Below are 20615 nucleotides of genomic sequence, written 5' to 3'. Positions count from 1 at the left end.
GCCGAAGCTGAAAGCTTCGCGATGATGCCCGCACTGGTACGCTTTGGTTATCAGCGTCACACGGGAGCTGTGGCACAGCGCGTGTTGCCACGATAAGGGAAGAGTTAGGGGAGGGGGGGTCTCAGGACACACGAGCGTGAATGGCCAAACCATCTATCTTGCAGGCGTTGTATGTGGGATCGGCAGCGTCGCCAAGTTCCTAAGCACTGTATCCAAGTCGTCGCCTAGGCCGTTACACCCAGTACCCATTGAATCTTGGCTCCAATCAACACCTATGAAAGCGGTGAAAAGCTTAACTGCGTGGTTGATTTCGGCGTCACCCCCAATTCGCTCAAGTCACAAGCTGGTGCTGAAAGCGGCCAGCCCAGACGAGCCTTTGGTGTTGGGTCTTGACCATAGAGCAGGTTCCACTAGACCGGGCACCTGGACACCTGCTTGATAGAGGAACCCACAAGGAATACCAAGACCGCGCTGGGTACCAGGGCTACTATTTGCCGCTCGTTTACTACACACGAGACGGGAATTCTCGACTATAATTGAAACCGAGTTCCCAGTGCCTTCGCAGGAAGAGTAGCATCAGCTCGCTCCTCTCATCCCCTTGTTGGAATTCGCGACAACACCTGCTAATCATGGCGGCAAACGCTGGCTCCAACGATGTTGACATGGCCATGTCTCACAAGCCTGAGGCTGCCAAGCCCCTCTATGAGCTCGATGAGAAGCGTGCCCTCTCTGAGACACGCTCGCCTTCGTCCAACGACCACGAGTACCCAGGAGAAGTCTTTGAGGCTGACCTGGAGGGCGAGGAGCCCACCGAGGAGGAACTGAAGACTCTTCCTCGTGTTTCTGGAAAAATTCCATGGACCGCCTTCACCATTGCTTTTGTCGAGCTCTGTGAGCGTTTCGGCTACTATGGTTGTCAGGTGCTGTGTAAGTTGAGATTGAATCGCATTTCTCAATCTTTTTACTGACTCTCAAAAGACACAAACTTCATCCAGCAGCCTCTTCCCGTGATCGACGGTGTTGTGCAGACAACCGGTCGTGACCCTAGATCAGAGGGTCAGCCTGGAGCACTTGACATGGGCCAACGAGCCTCCTTTGGTATCGGTCAATTCAACTCTTTCTGGGCCTATACCACGCCCATCATCGGTGCCATCATCGCTGATGAGTACCTTGGTCGTTTCAACACCATCTTCGTCGCCATCGCCTTCTCAATTCTCGGTCACATCCTGCTCATCATCTCCGCCATTCCCTCCGTCTTGACCAGCGGCAATGCCATTGGTCCATTCATTCTTGGTGTCATTACTCTTGGTTTTGGTACTGGAGCTTTCAAGGCCAACATCTCGCCTTTGATCGCTGAGCAATACCGCCAAAGCAAGCCTCGTGTTATCATTGACCCTAAGACGGGTGCGCGTGTCATTTCGGACCCCAACATCACCGTCTCCCGTATCTTTTTGTACTTTTATATGGTAAGTTGCTAGTCATCCTAGCTGAGAAAAGACCACGCCCTAACAGTTGCTCAGTTCATCAACACCGGTGCTCTCACCGGTCAAATTTCCATGGTCTACGTGGAAAAGTACGTTGGTTTCTGGTGCGCTTGGTTGCTCCCCACAATCATGTTCTGCTTGTGCCCTATCGTGCTCTGGGCATGCCGCAACAAGTACCACCGTACCCCGCCCACCGGATCTGTCCTCATCCGCGCCATCAAGCTTTTGCGTCTCGCACTCAAGGGCAAGTGGTCGATCAACCCCGTTACTACGCGCAAAAACTTCAAAGCCGACAACTTCTGGGAGGATGTTAAGCCCAGCCACCTTGGCAGCAACAAGCCAAGCTGGATGCAGTTTGATGACGCTTGGGTCGACCAAGTCGCGCGTGGACTGAGGGCTTGCTCTTGCTTCACCTGGATCCCGCTTTACTGTAAGTCTTTCTTTGGGCCCAGCCCGTTTCGCCACACTCAGAAACTAATAATGTGAAAAGGGCTCTCATACAACCAGATGAACAACAACCTCACCTCGCAAGCTGCTACCATGACACGTAACGGTGTCCCCAACGATGTCATCACCAACCTGAACCCCATCTCTCTCGTCATCTTCATCCCAATTGTTGACAATTTCCTGTACCCAGCCCTCCGCAAGGCTAATATCCGCTTTACACCCATTAAGCGCATGGCTTTTGGTTTCATCCTCGCTTCCTTCGCCATGGTGTCCGCAGCTGTTATCCAGCACTACATCTACAAGACTGGTCCTTGCGGCAAGTTCATGAACAGCTGCGACGACCCAGCCCCTATCAACGTCTGGGTGCAGTCTGTTCCCTACGTGCTCGTCGGTTTCTCCGAGATCTTCACTTCCATCACCGGTCTCGAGTTCGCTTTCACCAAAGCCCCGAAGAACATGCGCTCCCTTGTTACCTCATACTTCCATTTCATGAGCGCCTTCTCCAACGCCATTGGCCAGGCTTTTGTGTCACTGTCTGAAGATCCTCTGCTCGTGTGGAACTACACTACCGTTGCTATCTTGGCGTTTTGCGGTGGTATTCTCTTCTGGTTCCACCAGCGCAAGACCGACAAGCAGGAAGATGCCCTCAACATGCTTCCCGACTCGACTTATGTTGGCCCAGTACGCAAGCGTGTTGGCGAGACTGAAGAGGGCATTGCGGGACACAATGTTGAGGCGCACGTCAGGACTTAGGCTGCGTGTTGTAGTAATGAGCTTGGGACGATGAATACGCAGGTCGTGTATATGTACATGATACTGTGTATGGTTTTCATACAATTGTAGATACCTAATTGTTTTTGTAGCTAAGCATGAATGAGCTGAAGCTCTCACCATACTAAACTAGTTATGTTTACCTTGTCAATCTTGGCATGTGAAGTGACTGAGAGCTAGCCAGTAGATATTTACATACGAAACAGAGATATTGTTCATACCTAGTAGCAGGCCAACATATCTTTTGTCCTTGTCTAGCTCGTTCCAAAAGGTCAAGCTAAGATGATTGGGATGGAAGCTCTCAATTTTGGACTAAGCCAACGGATATTACAGTGTTGCTGTCTCGCTGCTCTAGGCTTTGGCAAAAGACTCCAAGTTCTTTCGTGTCCTCTTGTATTGTCCTTAACGTGACATCACTTTCATCAGTTGATACAGAAAGAGCTTTGTTCCTTGCGTATCGCCATAGGCCAAGACACAACATGCTTAGCCCCACTCACCCTTGCACATATAGCTTGTTCTATATTTATTGTGTGCAAAGTGATGTGGATTGGCACTATAGAACAACATCGACAATGTACTAACCTGAGTGTCTACACTGATGAAACACAGGACGTAATCCTTAACGTACCCAATTACAAGTATTTGTTACTATGAACATTTCTCAAAGGATTCAGTAAATTTGTCTTGAAAAAGAATTCAAATTCACTGAACACTAGACTTTTCTCATTCACTTCACCTTTTTCACCAACCAAATCACCAGCCCCGAGCGTTTCCTCTTCACACCTCACACCTCACCACTCACTCAACCCCCCATCCCAAAAATACAATCTCCTTCCAAAAAAAACATCAACAGCGTCAGCAAAAACAACTTCTCCAAACTACTTCTCCTACAACCACACCCCACTTCAACACCACCAACTCCAACTCAATCAACATCCAAAAGAAAAAAATGCCCAACCAACCCACCCAAATCCGCCCCTCCAACCCCTCCTCCCCCACGCCCTCCGCCTCAACTTCAACCTCCTCCACCTCCCCCACCGACCCCCCCTTCTCCAGCACCTCACTCCTCACCCCGCATCAAAAGCACATCCTATCGCACTATCTCGTCCGCCACCGCAGCGAAACCGAAGCCATGAACACGCTCGTCGCGCTGGAAATAAGCGTGAGGCGCGAGCGCGACGAGCCGGGGGTACGGTATCTAGAGCGGTTCGTGGCGCGAGTGAGGATGCGGCTGGTTGGGTATCGGGAGGAGAGGAGGAGGGCTGAGGCGAGGATTGCGGCCGAGGTGGAGAGGTTGAGGGGGGTGGTAGGGGAGGGGAGGGGGGTTGCGAGAATGCAGGTGGAGGAAGTGAGGAGGGTTATGGGGAAGGAGAGGGGGAGGGGAGTGGAGTGTTTGCGGTAGGTAGGTGGGAAGAGTTTGGGAGTGGGGCTTTTGTTAAGAGGTAAGAAGTGGTTTTTCTTTTGGGATGGCTTGAGAAGAACGGTGGGGACATAATTGCGTGGAGTGATTGGACGCGGGACCTGGCATGTGCAACTTTTTTTTTCTTTCACTGGTTCAATGCAGAACATGTTTTCCTTCTCAAAATCAATATACATTGGTTTCATTAAAGGTGGTCGTAATAGTAGCAGACTCGTTCTGATACTTCGTAACTTATTGTACAAGGGGGTATATGAGGAGGGATGAGAGGAAAGTTGGGGTGAGCTATGGTACAGAATCAAAGTACATGCACGAGAAGCGCTCAAAGTACTTTTCGAAACATTACAGAAGAGATATGTTGCCATGATTAGGGGGAGAGAACTTTGTTTTGTTGCCCTGAATCTCACTCGGCCTTGGGTTCACAAGACTCAAGCAGAGCGCTCATCAAGGCTGTTTTCTGAGTCGGGTTGTGCCTCTTCAGTGTGAGGCTGCGAGATCTCACCGAAACACCACATGCATATCTCTCTGACATGCGTTGACCCGCAACAGCACTGTGCCACATGGTCAACATATGTTTTACGGAGAGTCGTGTCTTCGTTTTCGTAACATCGTAAACAGAGCCAACGGTCGAGAAAACGACTGCGAAGGCTGCACTGGCACTGGTGAACTGAAAGATCCTTTCGTTGCTTTGGTATTCCTGAGGGAAGGTGATTATTGCAAAATCGGCGTTTCCTTCCTTCTGTAGTTTGGTATAATGATCGGAGGACAGGCGATGGATGGGCTACGTTTGAAGCCACTGATCCGGCAAATGTGCACGTGCCAAGATTCAAGTCTAGGAAATCGTCGACACACTCGGGCGGACCAAAGCTTTCTTCCTCAAGGGGTACGTCAATAAATCCCTGATCGTGATAGGGTGCAGATGTGGCAGGTGATGGGGCTTGCCATTGTGGTGTAGTGAGGTTATCTTTCAGGTGGTGGGGGCTTAATATGGGTATCTCGGACGGTGAGAGAAGGATGAAACCGCTGTAGTTGGGCAGCTCGTCATCTTCGCATGGCTTCTCGAAGATACTCTGGTATACACAATGGATGCGGCATTCGTTGCAAGTCGTAACTTTGCAGTTTGTGCAGGGACGAGACTCGGCGACACCGTCTATTGCCCCACATTCGACGTATTCACTGCATTCGTATGCATAGAAGAAGGACGACTTGACATGTCGTTCTCTTCGTATCCGGACACCTTTCCCGGAGCATCTCAACTTGCCGAGCAAGTTTTCTAGGCTACCAGGCTGTGGGACAAGTGTTTGGTATATGGACTTTGAGCACAACAATAGCGCTAGTAGGTCGTCGGGGCAAAGACAAGAAAGGACGTTCTCAAGAAGACCATACTCTCGCAGAGCCACTAATAGAGGACAAGATGGTGCTGGTTCCGCGGCGCTGTCCTGCCGGCTCTTCTTTCGCTTCTCCTGCATCTTGTCTGACGATCTCTGACGCTTCAGTAGTCTTGAGGGCGTTGTCTCACCGCACTCTCCATGTTGGGATTCGCAAGACAGCGTAGGCCCATTTCCGAGCATCTGACTGTCTATTGATCGAAGGGCCATAATGATCTTGAAGCTCCTGGAAAGTGATAAGCAGGGGTATATGCAGTAGAAAAGGGTGGTGCAAGGCCATCACGGACCATGCAGTTCATGATGACAAACCCCACTACTGGATATAGGCTGGGGATTCGATCATTTGGTAGAATGATCCCGGACTGACGTACTTCACTTTGATGTCGAAACGTAAATGCAGCTTCCCGCGCCTCGATAAGCGCTTAAAAGCTGGTCGACTCCAGGCCGGGGTCCATGTTACTGTCGTCACGTTTTGCCGGTTTGGCGGGTATTTCAGAAAAGAGACGTGATAGAGGCAGTCCTCTGCTGAAGTATAGACGTGATGGTTTGACAGGTCCGTTGGCGCGTAGTGAGGCGTCAGTAGTGTCAAAAACGGTATTACAACAGTGTTGTTGTGGGGACAAAATTCGAAAATCATCAGACCGGAAAGTGTGCCGGAATGAAACGGAACTTCGTTCCGACGACTTCCGAGCGTCAAATCAGTCCTGATGACATAATCGCACCTCGGTCACTCCCCGCCGTTCACCCGTAACAAAACAAGAAAATCCCACTCACCCTTCAAGGCAACAGTAAGGGTGAATAGCCGTATCGGTGCAGACCCAAGATTACGCATCTGATGAAAACTTTCATTATCTATCACAAGCTCAGGCCGCAAAGTTTCAAAGTGCACGGTTCCTGTCATTCGGCCTTTTGGCTTAATGTGGTTGGCAATTGGGCAGCACGATTACACAAATAGTACTGCCAAAAATAATATCTTAGAGACTAATGTTATTGCCCAACAATTTGGATACACATAGGCTCTTCGCTTGCTCTTCTTCCTGATGGACCTTCTATCTGCTCCGACATGTGTCCCGCCAGATCCGTTTTGGAGCATCACTCAGTTCTTCTTGTCGGGAATAGAGTAACAGCATCCGATGTCGAGCACGTTGTAAAAGGTGCAATCCCGCTGCACCCAAAAGCCGCCTTTTTCGTAACAGGTTGGCTTGGTGGTGCAGATTCCAGAGGGGTCGGATCGTCCGCAGGGCGCTGGGTAGGGATCTGGGGGAGCCCCCAGAGCAACCGATGCGAGGGCTGCGATGAGGAGGGACTTCATGTTTAAGATGAATTAGGCCTGTGGAAATTGGGGTTGAAATTCAGGGAGTAAAGTGGAGAGTGTATCCCTGTGGTGCACTGACTTTGATTTTGTGCAGATGCAAAAGTGAAGCTGTTTAAGTACTGTGTATCCTTGTCTGAGACGCCGCTGACATGGTCGCAGCACACTTGTTGTGCTGGTGTTACTATGCAAGATGAGGCAGGAACAGCTGCACTGATTGGGCGTCCAAAGACAGTGTGGAACATATCCGGTTCATGTTGGTTCTCGGCAATAGACCGTCGCATTTAGCTGCAGTTAGCTGGGCGTGCTGTATATCGAGTCCAACCCCTCAGCCAATACGTTTGCTAGGCGTACGATCATCGACATACTGCCCGTATCGGTATATTATATCGGGTCGCTTAGTGCGTCGGTTAATGTGACTTCCCCAGATTCTTGTTTCTCGAGAACGCATGATAAGGCGGCACGCATCCACTAGTGATTCTGCCATAGTACTGAGACGTCAGTATGATTGTGTCATTGATGCACATGCCAGAGGCTCATATAGCGAAGGAAGCTGAAATGGCAGCCCCTATTCGAGTTGGGTGATGTCGTCGACTCCAAGCATTTGTAGCCGTTGAGATGTCGTTGAGTAGACGCCACGTTTGGGGTGGCCGTGCCCACCATGGAATACGATGAGTAATAGCTTTAACGAGACAGCTATAAACTCCTCGGAGCCGTTGTAGGCCTGCAGGCCAGTCGCAAGCCCTGGTCAAAAGCAATGTCATGAAAAATTCTCTTGCTGACCATGGCAAATTGAGGCGATGCGAGTCTCTGGTGTGGAGGCAGAGCTGGATGCACGAGGCATGGGATATCAGCGTGGCAATGTGGCGCATGCAAGGCGATGGGGGGTTGCAAAGGCACGCAGGCACGGGGACGGCGCCTGTCTTTTGTAGTAGTGTGTAGTAGCAGTAGTAGCACAGCCTGCGGCACACTGGGGGGTCCAGTACACTGCAGGCAGGGATATGTGTGTTATCGCTGTTATCTGGGCCAAAGTCATGTGACACGCGAGCAGGCATGGATGGAGGAGCGGCATTTATGCACCGGCACACTTCTTCTCATTTTGTCCTAAGAAATTGGCGCATACTAGAAGAGTAAGGAAAGATGACCGGCACGTTCTCGGCTACGTCCGCTGTTGCAACTGCTCGACAAGCCCATGGTCGGAGTAAGCGGTGCAGGGCCTGGTAGTGAGTACGTCACTGAAACACGTTTTGCTGTGTGTATCGCCGCAATGCAGCCTTCTCTACGCGCAGTGCTAACACAGATACATGTAGCAGCCAGCGACGACGCCCGAATGTAGCCGCGCACCGCCAGGCTTAGATGCGGCCAAGCATGCTTTGAGTCGACGAGGGCGGGATGGGCCTGCCAGTCGCCCTGGGGGCAGTGAGTCGTGGCGTGGTATCAGCAGCCAGGCCGTCTGCAGCGTGCAGGGAGCAAATTTGTTCCAAAAAGCTTCTAGAAGGAAAGTTTTTCGGCCAGTCCAGGTTGCATCGGGAGCCGGTTGGCGCCGACGGCTGCCCACACGCTTGATTGGAAGATGCCGGCGCCCCATTGTACAGGGGGGCCGCCAGCGCGCAGGGCCTTCTCCACCTTTTGTTCTCAGCATCAGCCGCATGCCCTGACCGCGACCTACCTCATAGCACGGCCATGCTATTGTTGCTCTCCCGCAATTCTTTATCAGCTTCCGACAAACCTCCCAGTTCGTCTCCACACGCTGCTCCATTCCCATCCGCCGCCTGGATAGCCCTACGCTACCTCCGCTATGCCGACTTGATCGCTGCATTCGACTCTTGACGATTGCCCATCAGATCAGGCTAGAACCTTGGCTACCACAATGGCCATGGCCCCACGAAAAGGCACGCGACGGGCGTGTGACCCTTGCTCAGTCAGTAAGTCTCTCTCTCGGCTCTATACACATGCTCACAATTGACCCTCTCCCTCCTTTGTCCAGGAAAAGTGCGCTGCGATGGCAACCAGCCCTGTGCAAGGTGCGAGGCCGCCAAGTGGGACTGCACCTATCTCAAGACGCATGGAAAGAGCGGCCCCAAGGGACCGCGGCGGACCACTGAAGCCGCCATCAGGAGGCTGCAAGAACGCAGTAAGACTGGCTATGACAGATCCAGGAGCGCCAGTGAGACCAGCCTCGATACCGGCAGTCCCGTTGACGAGCTGCCGTACATCTCTCCAATGCCTCCCCTCGGCGAGCCCGGCACGTATTCCAATGGATGGCCTGACGTTATGAGTCCCACACTCTCCAGCACTCCCCAGGAACTCCAGAGAATACCCGTGGCCTGTCTCTCGCAGTATCTCGAAATCTACCAGGCACGTGGCTATGGCATATGGCCAGTTGTTGATGCTGAAACACTGACTGCACGACTCCTTACCCACCCCAACGATGTAGAGGCCTACGCACTGGCCACTGCCATATGCGCCGCTATTGTAAGCCAGTTCTCCATTGACGTTGAGCCGGGAAGTCCGGTCGAAGGCCCTTATCGCGTCTCAAGCAGCGTCTTCGAGTCTGAGGCAAGAAGAGCCAGAGATGAATCCGATCATCTGGAAAACATCACCATGTCGTCTCTTCTGAGCAGTTTCTTCTTGCATGTCTACTCTGCCAACGTTGGCCGAATGAATGCTTCAACCGTCCTGCTTGGAGAGGCTATTTTCAAAGCTCATGTCCTTGGCCTACACAACCCAACTCACTACCAGGTCATGAATCCAGAGCAAACACAGTGTGCTTTACGCGTCTACTGGCTCCTCTTCATCACCGAGCGTGCTCATTCCTTGCAGCACGATGTCCCGACGACACTCAAACGTTCGCCAGATCTTCCGAGTCTTCAAGACTTGCGCGATGGATCTGTCACGCCTGCATTCGTCCAGCTCTGTCGACTTTTCAACATTCTTGATGTCACAATAACTGCGGATGCTACTAGTGCTCGTCGAGCACTCGCTGTAGCTCAGCAGCAACTGAGCAGCGATGAAGATCCCCGCAGTCTCGAAAATGAACTCCAGCGTGCTGATATCACAATGACACAACAGTGGATGCGCATCTTCCTGTGGCAGCATGCGCTCAATGTTACCAACCTAAGCAGTCAGCCAAGTCAGGACGAAGAGTTTTCGTTTCGTTTCCCTGCCAGGGTGGCACAAAACGTGCTCAACAATTTAAGCAGTCTTTCGCGCGAAAGTGTAGAGGCGCATGGGCCCGGCATGGTATGAACTAACTACGGTCAAGCTACTTACTCTACTAACTGTTACAACAGGAGTCCAAGCTTTTCGACGTAGCAAACTCACTTGCTGATGTTATGATGATCATGCCGTCGCTAAACCATGAGTCGTACTTCGATGTTGGTCCTAGAGATCTCATGCATTCGCTTTCTCAAGTGCTCGCTGGCTTCCGAGGCGGCAATCCCGCCGTCATAAGTATACTACAAGAGAAGCTCACTGCACTTGGGCTCAGTGTTGGGTCTCCACAAAGGTTACTGGAACTCTCTTCGCCCGAGGAAGAGCAGGACGAGTACCATTCTAGACCCATGCGCGGCTCGTCACCATATGGACCACCTGCAAACGACCCTCCGATAATGTCGCCTCTTCCACCCCCTATGAGCATGAACGGTAGATATTGATCGATTTCGATGCTTCCAAGATGCACAAACTCATAAATCACTGGACGTTGCATAGTCACTGGAAAGAAGCGTCAAGATAGTGAGGATACCTGATGGGTTCGTATCCAATCTGGGGTACCAAGACTTTCAGCAAGATTTGCTCGCTTTGATCGAAATACTTCAATCATTGTGCATGCGGTTGTCTGCGGTAGTTCAAGAAACTGAAATTTGACCGATGGGTGGCCGAAGACGAATGCCGAAGACAAGCTTCAATCACAGGAATCCCGCAAACACCAAGCCTGGCATACCAGCGACCTCAACACTCGACGGTACTCAAAGTGGATGCACAGTTGTACCAAAACGTTCCGCCTAGCTCTGCTCTCGACTTTGACGTATTGGATTCCTCATGTAAGCAGTCACCAGGACTTTCGACAGTCCCCTGTGGGCAAGCCTTTCCGACACTCAAGCTTGTCCATATTGGTAGTTGGGAGAGTCGCCCGATACAACAATATAGATGTCAGTATTCATGCTCAAGAAAAGCTCATTAGCTTGAAATCAGCCTACAGTGGCCTTAATGCTGCTTCTGTCCACGGATGATACTAGAGCAATTGAGGCAGCTTGCGTAATCAAACGCATTCTGGAAGATCCTAGCCTCAAACAGCCGCCGATCATTACACTAGTGAACCACAGGCACGGAAGCAATGCTATATCGTTCACTGCAGAACGTAAGCGCCGAAAGCGCCCCTTCGACCGGGTGGGGCACTGTATGCTTTTACGTGCCATTGTTGCGTAGACTTCACATAACGAGTGGACAGTCTATCTGGGTTTCAAGCAGCTATAGAGGCCAAAGGAAAAGCCATGGAGACTAGTACCGACCAAGACTCCAGTGAATTAACCGGCAGCGCTCTCCAGAAATCGCTTCCAGGGGAAAAGCTCAGTCGCGCTGACCATCTTACTTTGTTTTCAGAGTCTTCTCAACTTCATCGCAATCCCTCAGCTTTCTACTATGGGTTACCCTTGTTCGAAGAGTTTTTATCGTTTAATGCCCTCCTTTTTTCTAGTCAGGCAGTGTAGATTTCCAGACTTTTGTGGTGAACGTCGAAGATGGAGCACGATACACAAAGCAACGCTTTATGCATGTCCTTCTCAGTGATTTCTTTTTGATGTATAATAGATCCTTACACATAACTTTTAGTGCCCCTGAAAGGCCGCTTAAGCTTATTCTCCCTCTTCTATACTGATGATAGCCACATGTACGCTTTACAGTGTGAACTGCCATTATACGAACATGGCGCTACTTTCATGAGAACAGGATTTGATGAGCTTTCGCCGTTGTTTTGTTTGCTTGTGTTGCTGCCTGAAGTGTGGGGCTAGATACGTATGTGAGGGGTGAAGACGGTTGTTGATATGGATCATGTCTGATCATGTCAGTTGGCCAGTAGCGACACGTGGGCTCGATGAATCTTCGACGGAGATTGACTTAGTTGTACAACTGTTGTTTAATCGCACGATACGGTCGTGAGAAGATGGTCGGGTACCTGAATATAGCAGATGCAGTCCGGCGCCAAGCAAAGTGTGACGATATGCAAAGTGAAAGCGGAATCTTTGTGGCCAGTGATTGTCAACACTCGCGCTCACTGCAAAAATTTGATCGCCCGTCGTGTGCTAGCACACTGTTCGATGCCTCTTTTTCATATTTGTTTTCGCTACAACCCAAACATACGGCGCTTCAGTCATTACGAAAACAACTCGACCAAAGCATTCGACCCCCAACTGCACATTCGATCCGAAACGAGAACATGGCACCCTCACCCGCCGATCTGGGCACAAAGACGATGCGTAGTCTGTTGACGCGTGGCGACAAGGATAAAGTACCCGCCGAGCTCAAAGGAGCGCTCTCGCTACTGCGATTGTCGGATCTTGAGGGCCTCGAAGAGCGCTTTCTCGCTACCGATGCGTTTCTCAAGCCATGGGCTGTGTTTCGTGATTCGATATTTCTTGTGAAGCCTGGTGCAATTACGGCCGCGACTGCAGTTGCTACCAGCGATGGCGATGGAGGAGGTATTTCGCGCACGGACTTGCTGTGGTTTTATACACAATTCGACCAAAATACGTACCGCCACGACCCCAGTGTGGATACCAGCAGCATATCCTGTGCCATCAATAAGCGAGACTGGCGCGTTGAGCAGTATGAGAAGCACCTCTTCGCGTGGCTGCTGCAGACGTTCAAAGTTGGCAAAGTGCACAACCCGTGGGGATTCGATTACTTTCAACTGCGAAACATTTGCACTGCTTGGCAAGCAGTATTTGTACCCATTGTAGATGCAGTCCGTGCCTCATACGGTATCAAGGGCCGCCGACACTATGGGCGCCTCGCGCTCTTCGTCGAGGAGAGATGCCCCTCTGGTCTTGCCTTTCCCAAGGAAAACGTCAACATCCCCCCGGGCAATCTGATGTCTTCAGCTTCTTATCACATCTTACTCATGCCAAAGGACACTAACGAATCAGGTGTGCTGACACGAAAGCATTACGACGAGACCGAAAGGGAACTTCGTTCAGTCTATCCCCAGTACGGCGGCTTAGTCGAACGTCCAAGGTTCAAACAAAAGATGGAGGTGTGGCTAGAGGAACAAAGAGCGCGGGCAAACTTGAGAAAGGCTGTTGAGCGGACTAATGAAGCCAAGCGTCCTCAACTTGATGTTGTCAAGCGCGACGACCGTCGAACTCCAGTGAAGAAGATACTCTCAAGCAAGCACGATATGAACCCAGAGAAAGAGTGTAGTGCCAGTCCAATCAAACGCTACTCGAACAGCTTACGACGCTCGCTATCTCGTAGTGTGTCTAAGCAGATGCCAAGGGAGGAGCCGAAGAGTCCGTTGCATGGAGTCACACGTCAGCTCTTCATACCTGACGATCCACCGTCGCCTGACTTACTGAATGGGCAAACCCACTCTACAACCGAACGAAATGTGAGCTATGCTTCAACATACTCATCCAGCACGACTATCGTTACGCCTTGGCCTCGTATGGACACACAGCGCGAGTCATCTGAGCAAAGCGTCTACGATTCAGTTCGCATGTCCAGTTCATTCAACCCTTCGAATGAGACACAGACTCTAGAAGCACATGCGAAACCTAATGGACCGGAGTCATTACCCGAGGATCAGATCACTGCTCTTCTGCACCCTTTGTGTCGAAGTAGGAGCACGCAACGTGAGCAGCAAGATGCATACACCCCAGTTAGCGACCAAAAGTCATATGTGGGGTTACATATTCCAAGCAATAATGGTAGCGAGTGGGAGAAGAATCCATTGTTGGGGAACTTAGAAGCAGTCAGAAAAAATACTGGTCGGACCCTAGAGCCGAAGCGGCCCGCAAAACCACCCACCCGCCTGCCTGGACCAATCAAGCCTACTCCATATACTGGCCATCTGCGGGTCGCTTCAGAAAACAATAGCCGTTCCATACTGCCCAAATCCCCTGGGGGACCCGATACAGGTCTTCCAAAGCCAGTCGCATGGCCAGGTACCTCCCCAACCAATCCATCAGTGTTATCTTGCATAAACAACGAGGATAACTTTGCGCCGCCTGTCCCAACGAAAAGCCCTATGCGAGGGGGCAATGCACGAGGCTGTACTAGCATTCCCCAGTCACAACAGAGGATGCGTTTTGGGCCCGATCGTGACTTGACCCGCATAGTGTCGAAAGAAAACATTCGTGCTGCGCTTGGCGGACACTCAAGGGATAACTCAGAAGAGGTTGGTTTGCCACCGCCATCCAGACCGATGCGCAGCGACCAGGATGCAGTGACTGATTCTGGGGTTACTGTGCTGCAAACGTTCAACACACACATGTTCCCGCGCAAGAAAAATCGAAAGGGTACCCCAGTGGGGGCATGGGTCGGTGCGCCGAAAAACAGAAGCACAACTGGAGAGTCTTACTAGTCGGATTTATTCCAGGGAAAATTGAGAACCAAGGAGAATCAGGTGCGGCCACAAGAGTAATGTGTAATGTTCGAGACGGAGCAGCTTGCCAGTGCTCCCATATCCCAGATGATTGCGGCGGCTCCGGAACAAGCAACTTGACCGTCATTGTGGAAACATTCTCACTGGTGCAGATCAAATGTGTTTGTGATTTTGTCTCTCTGCAAATACTCTACCAGCGAGTCTGAAGTCATTCGTTTCATGCTCGCTGTTAATACTGGGGCGAAGGGGTACTATCGGGATTGCAATGAATGGAATACAAGGGCGATGTAGTCTACGAGTAATAAATTACGTTTGCAATATAGCGTGTTTCCAAAATGTCATGCGAAAGCTGTGAACATTGAGAAGGAGGTGTGGTGATGGTGGCGCCCCACATGAAAATGTCACGCTACTAGCCTCGCCCCGGTGATAACACCGCCGAACGTCATCAACTAGTATCACTTAATGCAGCTTAATATTGCCGACAGAGTAAGCAAGAATGTCATCCCCGCACGAACAGAAACACACCGAAAACTTATTCTAAATTAAGAGCTAAGTGACAACTAATGTGTTTGCTCATGCAAAACAGTTCGACCAGCCCGATCCATGTCCTGGAACAACCCTAGTGAATGACCATCGCAATGCGAGTAACTGCGAACTGAGGAATCTCATCAACACCTCAACAGGAGAGGGTGGTCGCCATGCTTCACACCCTGCCAACTGAAGAAGCAACGTTTATGCCAATGGGATGTTTACCGAATACCTAGAAAAAGCATCTCCAGGTACCAGGAACCAACACTCTGTACACCCAAGTCGGTATCCCTACGGGAACCTGGATACACACTGTGACATCCCTACATGATTGGCAATTCTCAAATGAGAATCACATGCATCATGGGCTCACTGCGCCTATCCCATTGGACCGAGCGAAGAACAAGGAACGGGGCTAGAGCGTTTGAGATGTCAAAGTCAACCAAAGGAAAAACCCGAACATGGGCGAGCTAGACACGTCAGACGAAGAAACATTGTAGGGGTCATATGATGCCTGATTTTATGGAATTACAAGCCTCAACATCGCTTAGATGTTCGATGTGTAGACCAACCTGGTCAACATGTCACCCCTTTACGCGTTGAGGATCTAGAAGTCAACGAACACTAGTTTCGACATGTATTCATCACGTATGTGGCTTGCATGAAACATAGAGTTATGTCTAATAATGACGCGCAGCCGTTATCAAAGACATGGACGTGGAGACCTTCTACGACTACCTAATGTCTCGGTATGCGATGAAGCTGATCTTCGGTACTCCGTTGCGGCTGGGACTTAGAGTGGTACGTTAGTAGGTAAGGGTACCGGACATCAGACGCACGGAGTTCCGGGGAGTTACACACCCAGGCATCCCTCTCCAGCCTTCGCGATCATGAGACAGAAAACCAATTCCATGTGTCAGCACCACGAAGGAAAAAACAAAATAATTGCGATTCCCGTTCGAAAGGGATAAGAACAACCGTGAATCTACAGCCGTGTTCGCAAAAGTACAAGCCACGCCTCGCACGCATCGGGAGTGGGGGGCGGTTTTGCTATACCTCATTCGGTTACTTGCAGAATGCATTACACCCATTGATCCCATAGTGACCTATCTTGCGTCGCACGTATCGTCAATATTTTGCCTCCTTGCGGCTTGGGTACATCTGTAGCTGCAGCGTCCAGGCTACGAGAGATTGAGCGGGACAAAACGACCGAATTCATCTCGAGCAGTATTTGGATGAACCAAACCGCCACCCCCCGAGACATTGCACTACCAATCGAGCATCAGCAGCGCAAAAATGGGCGGTTATTTTTCTTCACAGCGTGAACACGGACCCAAGAGTGATACACGATACACGACTGAGACGGGGCCGTTTTGTGTGGTTTGTGGTGGACCGTTTGATATTGAAGGTGAGATTTACAATATCGATCCCAAAGACCCGCAGTTCCAGGTACGGTGTTACCTTCTCTAGAAATGTTTCTTTTTTTTAGTCACCAACTAATAAAAATCAAGTGGCTATATCATCTTCGTCTTATTGGCAGTGTTGACGATGTATACCACCATGTGGTAGCTAGTGACGGGCACGCGTGAGTACTCAAGCTCTCATGTTGTGCACTTCACTAAATTATCAGAAGACCCATCAACACCTCGGATCAGCCCGAAGTTTTTGTCTCTGGGCCTGCTCGCTTTAGTCTTACTGGATCTGGATTTTACCACGTTGCTGGATACGAAGGACAAAATGATATCTGGATCGACGCTCTCTCACACATTCCCGGCTCGGGTACACTGTTCCCGTTGCACGATTGCTGCCTGGATATAAGTTGTAGAGCTATAGAGTATCACCAGTCTGAACAGGAAGAATGCGATGACAAAATAGCTCTCGAGGTATTAGTTCATCTATTCAACAATTGTTTCACTAAACGACAAATCCAAGACGGGTCGCTTAAGTCAATCAACGATCTGTTCAATCTGTCTTCTCAATGCAGCGTCTACGGACCTAGAAGCGTATTAGCCCTGACGAAACTAGAGTGGTGGGGAGGCGGTTACGACGTAAGTCTCAACAAACTTCATCTAGACACAGACTTAACAGTACGCAAGCGTTTCTTCACCAATCCCATCGAGCAAGTCGACACCACTGCTTTTGTACAAAGGACCCTGCAGAGCTCGCCGCGCACCAGAAATGAACCTAAATTTTCCGAATTACCAGCTCGCAAGCACCAGAACTTGGAGCGTCTTCCAAAAGAACTCTTAGATGAGACTTGCAGCTACCTACCAATCCCATCAACCATAGCGCTCCACCGAACTTCGAAAGTACTCGCGTTACAGATCCCGCTTGACTCCACCTTCTGGCGCAACAGTCTGGGTGACGGAAGCTTGCATCCCCATATCTGGGACCTAGACACGAAGCAGATCGAGCAGCAGTTGCCACAACCCGACATAGCACCTCTGGATCCAACAGCTTCTTGGGACTGGAGGTGCGCAGCCAAAATTCTTGCAATGAAGCGCTTTCCCATCAGTGGGTGCGATGACCGCTTGGTCGATATGCCCGCTGGCTTCTGGAATCGATGTAGGATATGGGCTACTATCGAGGAAGCGCTACAGCAACACGTCATCAAGTGAGCAACTACCTGATTTTGATGAAAGCATTAAAACTTCTAGTACATCATAATATTTGCATCTGTAAAAGATTCTTTGTCTATATTTTCAGGCGCATCTAGCCCGGTGTTCGCACCTCTTGACTCCGCCATCCCACAACCACTTCTACGCTCTTTCTCCGTACATATATCCACACGCCTTCACGGCTCCGCCATAACCGCGACAAACTTGTCCCAACTATCGCCAAACTTTTCATAAAACTCAGACGTCGCACTCGTCACAAAGAGGTACGCCGCCTTCTTCCGCAGCGCCCTCGTAAGACCCTCAACCTCACCCTCTGGAACCGAATGCACCATATACGCCGCGCGCTCGCGCCCATACGGCGACGTCGCAAGCCACTCCTGATACTCCTTGCTCGCAAAATGCGCATACGACGTCTCCACCACAACCGTAACATCCGGCCCGGGAGCCGCCAATCCCTTATTCACCGCCGTCCCCGGATTATGAATAACCTAAAAAAACACACACTCCATCAGCTCTCTTTTGCTCTTGTCAAATCTCGTAATCAAAAACCCTCGTGTTTCAAGCAAAGAAAAAAAAAATGAGCAAAGCAAGCAAGCAAAGGCGAAAATGAAAAATAAACGTACCAAACCCTCACCACCAAACGCATCCTCGCGCTTGACCCTCTGATCAATCCCATCAAGATACCTCTTCATCTCTTTCGAATACAAATTCACAGTCTCATCCACAAACACGCCCTGCACTTTCAAGCCGGCATCCGCCCGCCCGCGCTCCGCATACGTACAAATGTCGCTGCAGATATCGCCATGCGCGCGCTGACAATACGTCGCGCGTACATAGCCCAGCGTAGTCACGTTGGGCAGCGCATTGAGCCGCGGGATCTCGCGCTGGTAGTCGGCGTTGGGCCACCAGGGTGCGGTGCCCGGGCCGCTGTTTGGGTTGAGGATGATTAGGAAGTCGAGGTGCGGATGCGCGGATAGGCTGTTTGTTGCTATTAGTGTGGGCGAACTCTTTGCCATCGAGTAAGGAATACATGGAAATTAGACCCAAGGGGAAACGGGAACGAGGGAAAAAAAAAGGAAGGGTTGGATTTACGCGGTGTACAGCGGATCCCACGCCCCGGGGTGCGGATAGATGTACAATGGAAGCAAAACTTTGGATTGCATCTTTTGCGATTTTTTGTTTTTCCGCTTGTATAGTAATGATGTTAGATTCATTGCTGTGTGTGTATGAGAGAGAGAGAAGTGCAAACAAAAACACAAGGCTGGTTTGGCTATTGCATTGTTGTTACCTTTCCTTTTCTTTTTTACTTTTGTAAATAAAGGACCTAATTATGTGCTGACTAAGATGGAGGCGATGCCAGAAAAGTTAGGCACCTACATAGGCGAGTACGAGCGTGGTGTCCCCCTGTTTTTCGCTGCTATTTTGGATGGATGGGTGGGTTTCGAGGTGTTACTGTGGAGGAGAGTGAGGTATTGGCTTGGCCTCTTAGCACGCGGCTATGGAGAACGTGCGGATTTGGGGCTGGGGATCACGGTACGGTTTGGGAAGTTTAGTTGCGTGAGAAGTGGGACTGATTACGATATGGTATCGTGGTGATCGTCTAGTGCTGAGCATGGAAAACTAGTCTATGAGGTGTTCCTTGGCAGGAATGTTGTTGAATCATAGCCTTGTGTACATAGCTGCCGTGTTACATTTGCTTCAAATTACCGCAGTCTCCGAGGGTACCAAAGATCACAGACATATGCTCACCATAATGGCTAGTATTCTATGAGCTTTGGTCTTGGCTACACACTATCTACAATCTATAGTAGTCAACAACAGATCTATTAAAACCCTAGTCATGTGCCTTGTCCAGTAAGCTCTTCAATATCTTTGCTGTGCTCCTCATGCCCTGCAGCGCATTCTCATCGGGTCCTTGGCCAGGTGTCCATGAGGCATGCGCAAAGTCAATCATCTTGACTTCTGCAAGCTTGGGCAGATTCTCTTCCTCCTCGTCTTCGTCTTCTGGGTGCGCTGAGCGTAACTTCTGCTTCGTGTTGCCGTACTCTTCCACATCACCCTCGTATACGAGCAGTATACTTGCGCTGTACATCCTGCTCTCTTTGCTTTCAAATACTTCTTGAATATCCTTGACCTCGCCGAGGAAGTACGCCAGCACTTCTCTCGCGCGATCGAGTTCTGCTTCCGACTTGGCGCCAGGGTAGATGAACGATACGAAGCCCTCGTCCACACTCTCGGCATTAAACTTGCGCCCATACATCTTGTTGTACACCCAGTATCCATTCTCCTTGTCAGCTTCGACATACTCCTTCAAGTCGTCGGGAACGTCTGGGACGTCGGCGCCTTTGTAGGTGCGCATACCCGCTATCCTGAAGCCAAGACTACCGCTTGTAGTTTCCTTGCTAACAGCATCGAGGCGATCTCGCTTCTCTTGCTTCGAGTTGTCATCCCACAACCTTGCGCCGAGCTTCAGGTCCAAGACATTTGGCTTCTTGAATCCATGCGTAATGTTCTCTAGCACAATGTGTAGATCTGTGTCGAGATGCTTGCCATGCAGGCGCTCGATGGACCCATCGGCAGTCTTTACGGTGCCGCTTTCGACACTTTCTACGGCGGCAGTCTGGTCGGTGGACAGGGAGAGCTGGCCCATAAAGGTGGGCAAATGGCGCGCAAGATCGGGATGGTCGGAGAGGGATTCATAGAAGGTAATCTCGGCAAGGGTACACGGCTTTACGACCACAGCACCGGATTCGTCGCTGAGTACGCCTTCGCTGGAGTTTGCGATTTAGTATGGCAGGCAAGGAACGGCTGAACAGTAGGCAGCCGCCTCTGGGTCACACGTACTGGCCCGCAGCGGCACTGTCGTACGCCTTTAGCTTGGACGCGTCATATTTCTTGGTCGCCATGGTGCTGGGTAGGTGCAGAGTTCTTGGTCTCAAGGTATTAGGCTCGGCGGGTTGGGTTTGGGGTTGGAGTGCAAGATGCACGAAGCTGTTGTGGGGTGATGCCGGACCCCACTGTCAGGCGGGTAACAGGTAACGGGCGAGTCG

The 20615-nt window shown here is 50.7% G+C and overlaps 10 protein-coding genes across 10 annotated transcripts; 6 read left to right on the top strand and 4 right to left on the bottom strand.

Annotated features, from left to right (window-relative positions):
* Positions 1-629: 629 nt before the first annotated feature.
* Positions 630-2833, top strand: PSV08DRAFT_215674 (POT family-domain-containing protein; the record flags this gene model as incomplete). Its single annotated transcript, XM_014229120.2, has 4 exons — positions 630-927; positions 979-1466; positions 1521-1914; positions 1975-2833. The coding sequence occupies 4 exons, from the start codon at positions 630-632 to the stop codon at positions 2682-2684; spliced, it is 1890 nt and encodes a 629-aa protein (XP_014084595.1). The 3' UTR covers positions 2685-2833.
* A 1448-nt stretch (positions 2834-4281) lies between these two features.
* Positions 4282-5717, bottom strand: PSV08DRAFT_194935 (uncharacterized protein; the record flags this gene model as incomplete). Its single annotated transcript, XM_014229122.2, has 1 exon — positions 4282-5717. The coding sequence occupies one exon, from the start codon at positions 5715-5717 to the stop codon at positions 4548-4550; it is 1170 nt and encodes a 389-aa protein (XP_014084597.1). The 3' UTR covers positions 4282-4547.
* Positions 5718-6603: 886 nt separating this feature from the next.
* Positions 6604-6819, bottom strand: PSV08DRAFT_347357 (uncharacterized protein; the record flags this gene model as incomplete). Its single annotated transcript, XM_014229123.1, has 1 exon — positions 6604-6819. One exon carries the CDS (start codon positions 6817-6819, stop codon positions 6604-6606), a length of 216 nt encoding a protein of 71 aa, XP_014084598.1.
* Positions 6820-8483: 1664 nt separating this feature from the next.
* PSV08DRAFT_24452 (uncharacterized protein) lies at positions 8484-10636 on the top strand. Its single transcript, XM_014229124.2, has 3 exons — positions 8484-8744; positions 8807-10062; positions 10113-10636. The coding sequence occupies exons 1-3, from the start codon at positions 8690-8692 to the stop codon at positions 10473-10475; spliced, it is 1674 nt and encodes a 557-aa protein (XP_014084599.1). The 5' UTR covers positions 8484-8689; the 3' UTR covers positions 10476-10636.
* Positions 10297-11247, top strand: PSV08DRAFT_265792 (uncharacterized protein). Its single transcript, XM_066092501.1, has one exon. It carries the CDS (start codon positions 10797-10799, stop codon positions 11049-11051), a length of 255 nt encoding a protein of 84 aa, XP_065949782.1. The 5' UTR covers positions 10297-10796; the 3' UTR covers positions 11052-11247.
* Positions 11248-11289: 42 nt separating this feature from the next.
* On the top strand, positions 11290-11673 carry PSV08DRAFT_265788 (uncharacterized protein; the record flags this gene model as incomplete). The annotated part of the gene is made up of 1 exon (XM_014229125.2): positions 11290-11673. A coding segment is annotated over one exon (249 nt), but the record flags the coding sequence as incomplete, so codon positions are not given.
* A 616-nt stretch (positions 11674-12289) lies between these two features.
* Positions 12290-14738, top strand: PSV08DRAFT_194930 (uncharacterized protein; the record flags this gene model as incomplete). Its single annotated transcript, XM_014229126.2, has 1 exon — positions 12290-14738. The coding sequence occupies one exon, from the start codon at positions 12290-12292 to the stop codon at positions 14396-14398; it is 2109 nt and encodes a 702-aa protein (XP_014084601.1). The 3' UTR covers positions 14399-14738.
* A 1505-nt stretch (positions 14739-16243) lies between these two features.
* On the top strand, positions 16244-17645 carry PSV08DRAFT_194928 (uncharacterized protein; the record flags this gene model as incomplete). The annotated part of the gene is made up of 4 exons (XM_014229127.1): positions 16244-16396; positions 16459-16532; positions 16581-16995; positions 17044-17645. The coding sequence occupies 4 exons, from the start codon at positions 16244-16246 to the stop codon at positions 17563-17565; spliced, it is 1164 nt and encodes a 387-aa protein (XP_014084602.1). The 3' UTR covers positions 17566-17645.
* Positions 17646-17741: 96 nt separating this feature from the next.
* Positions 17742-18728, bottom strand: PSV08DRAFT_170467 (Spherulation-specific family 4; the record flags this gene model as incomplete). The annotated part of the gene is made up of 3 exons (XM_014229128.1): positions 17742-18053; positions 18189-18543; positions 18658-18728. 3 exons carry the CDS (start codon positions 18726-18728, stop codon positions 17742-17744), a joined length of 738 nt encoding a protein of 245 aa, XP_014084603.1.
* Positions 18729-19199: 471 nt separating this feature from the next.
* Positions 19200-20524, bottom strand: PSV08DRAFT_265764 (inositol polyphosphate kinase-domain-containing protein). Its single transcript, XM_014229129.2, has 2 exons — positions 20410-20524; positions 19200-20336 (listed from the first exon to the last, which is right to left on the bottom strand). Exons 1-2 carry the CDS (start codon positions 20469-20471, stop codon positions 19400-19402), a joined length of 999 nt encoding a protein of 332 aa, XP_014084604.1. The 5' UTR covers positions 20472-20524; the 3' UTR covers positions 19200-19399.
* Between the last annotated feature and the right edge of the window lie 91 nt (positions 20525-20615).

Source organism: Bipolaris maydis (assembly GCF_028858645.1).
Source record: "Bipolaris maydis strain C4 unplaced genomic scaffold PSV08scaffold_2, whole genome shotgun sequence".
NCBI lineage: Eukaryota > Fungi > Ascomycota > Dothideomycetes > Pleosporales > Pleosporaceae > Bipolaris > Bipolaris maydis.
Note: the sequence above shows the minus strand (reverse complement) of the source record. Positions and strands in the feature narration are given on the sequence as shown.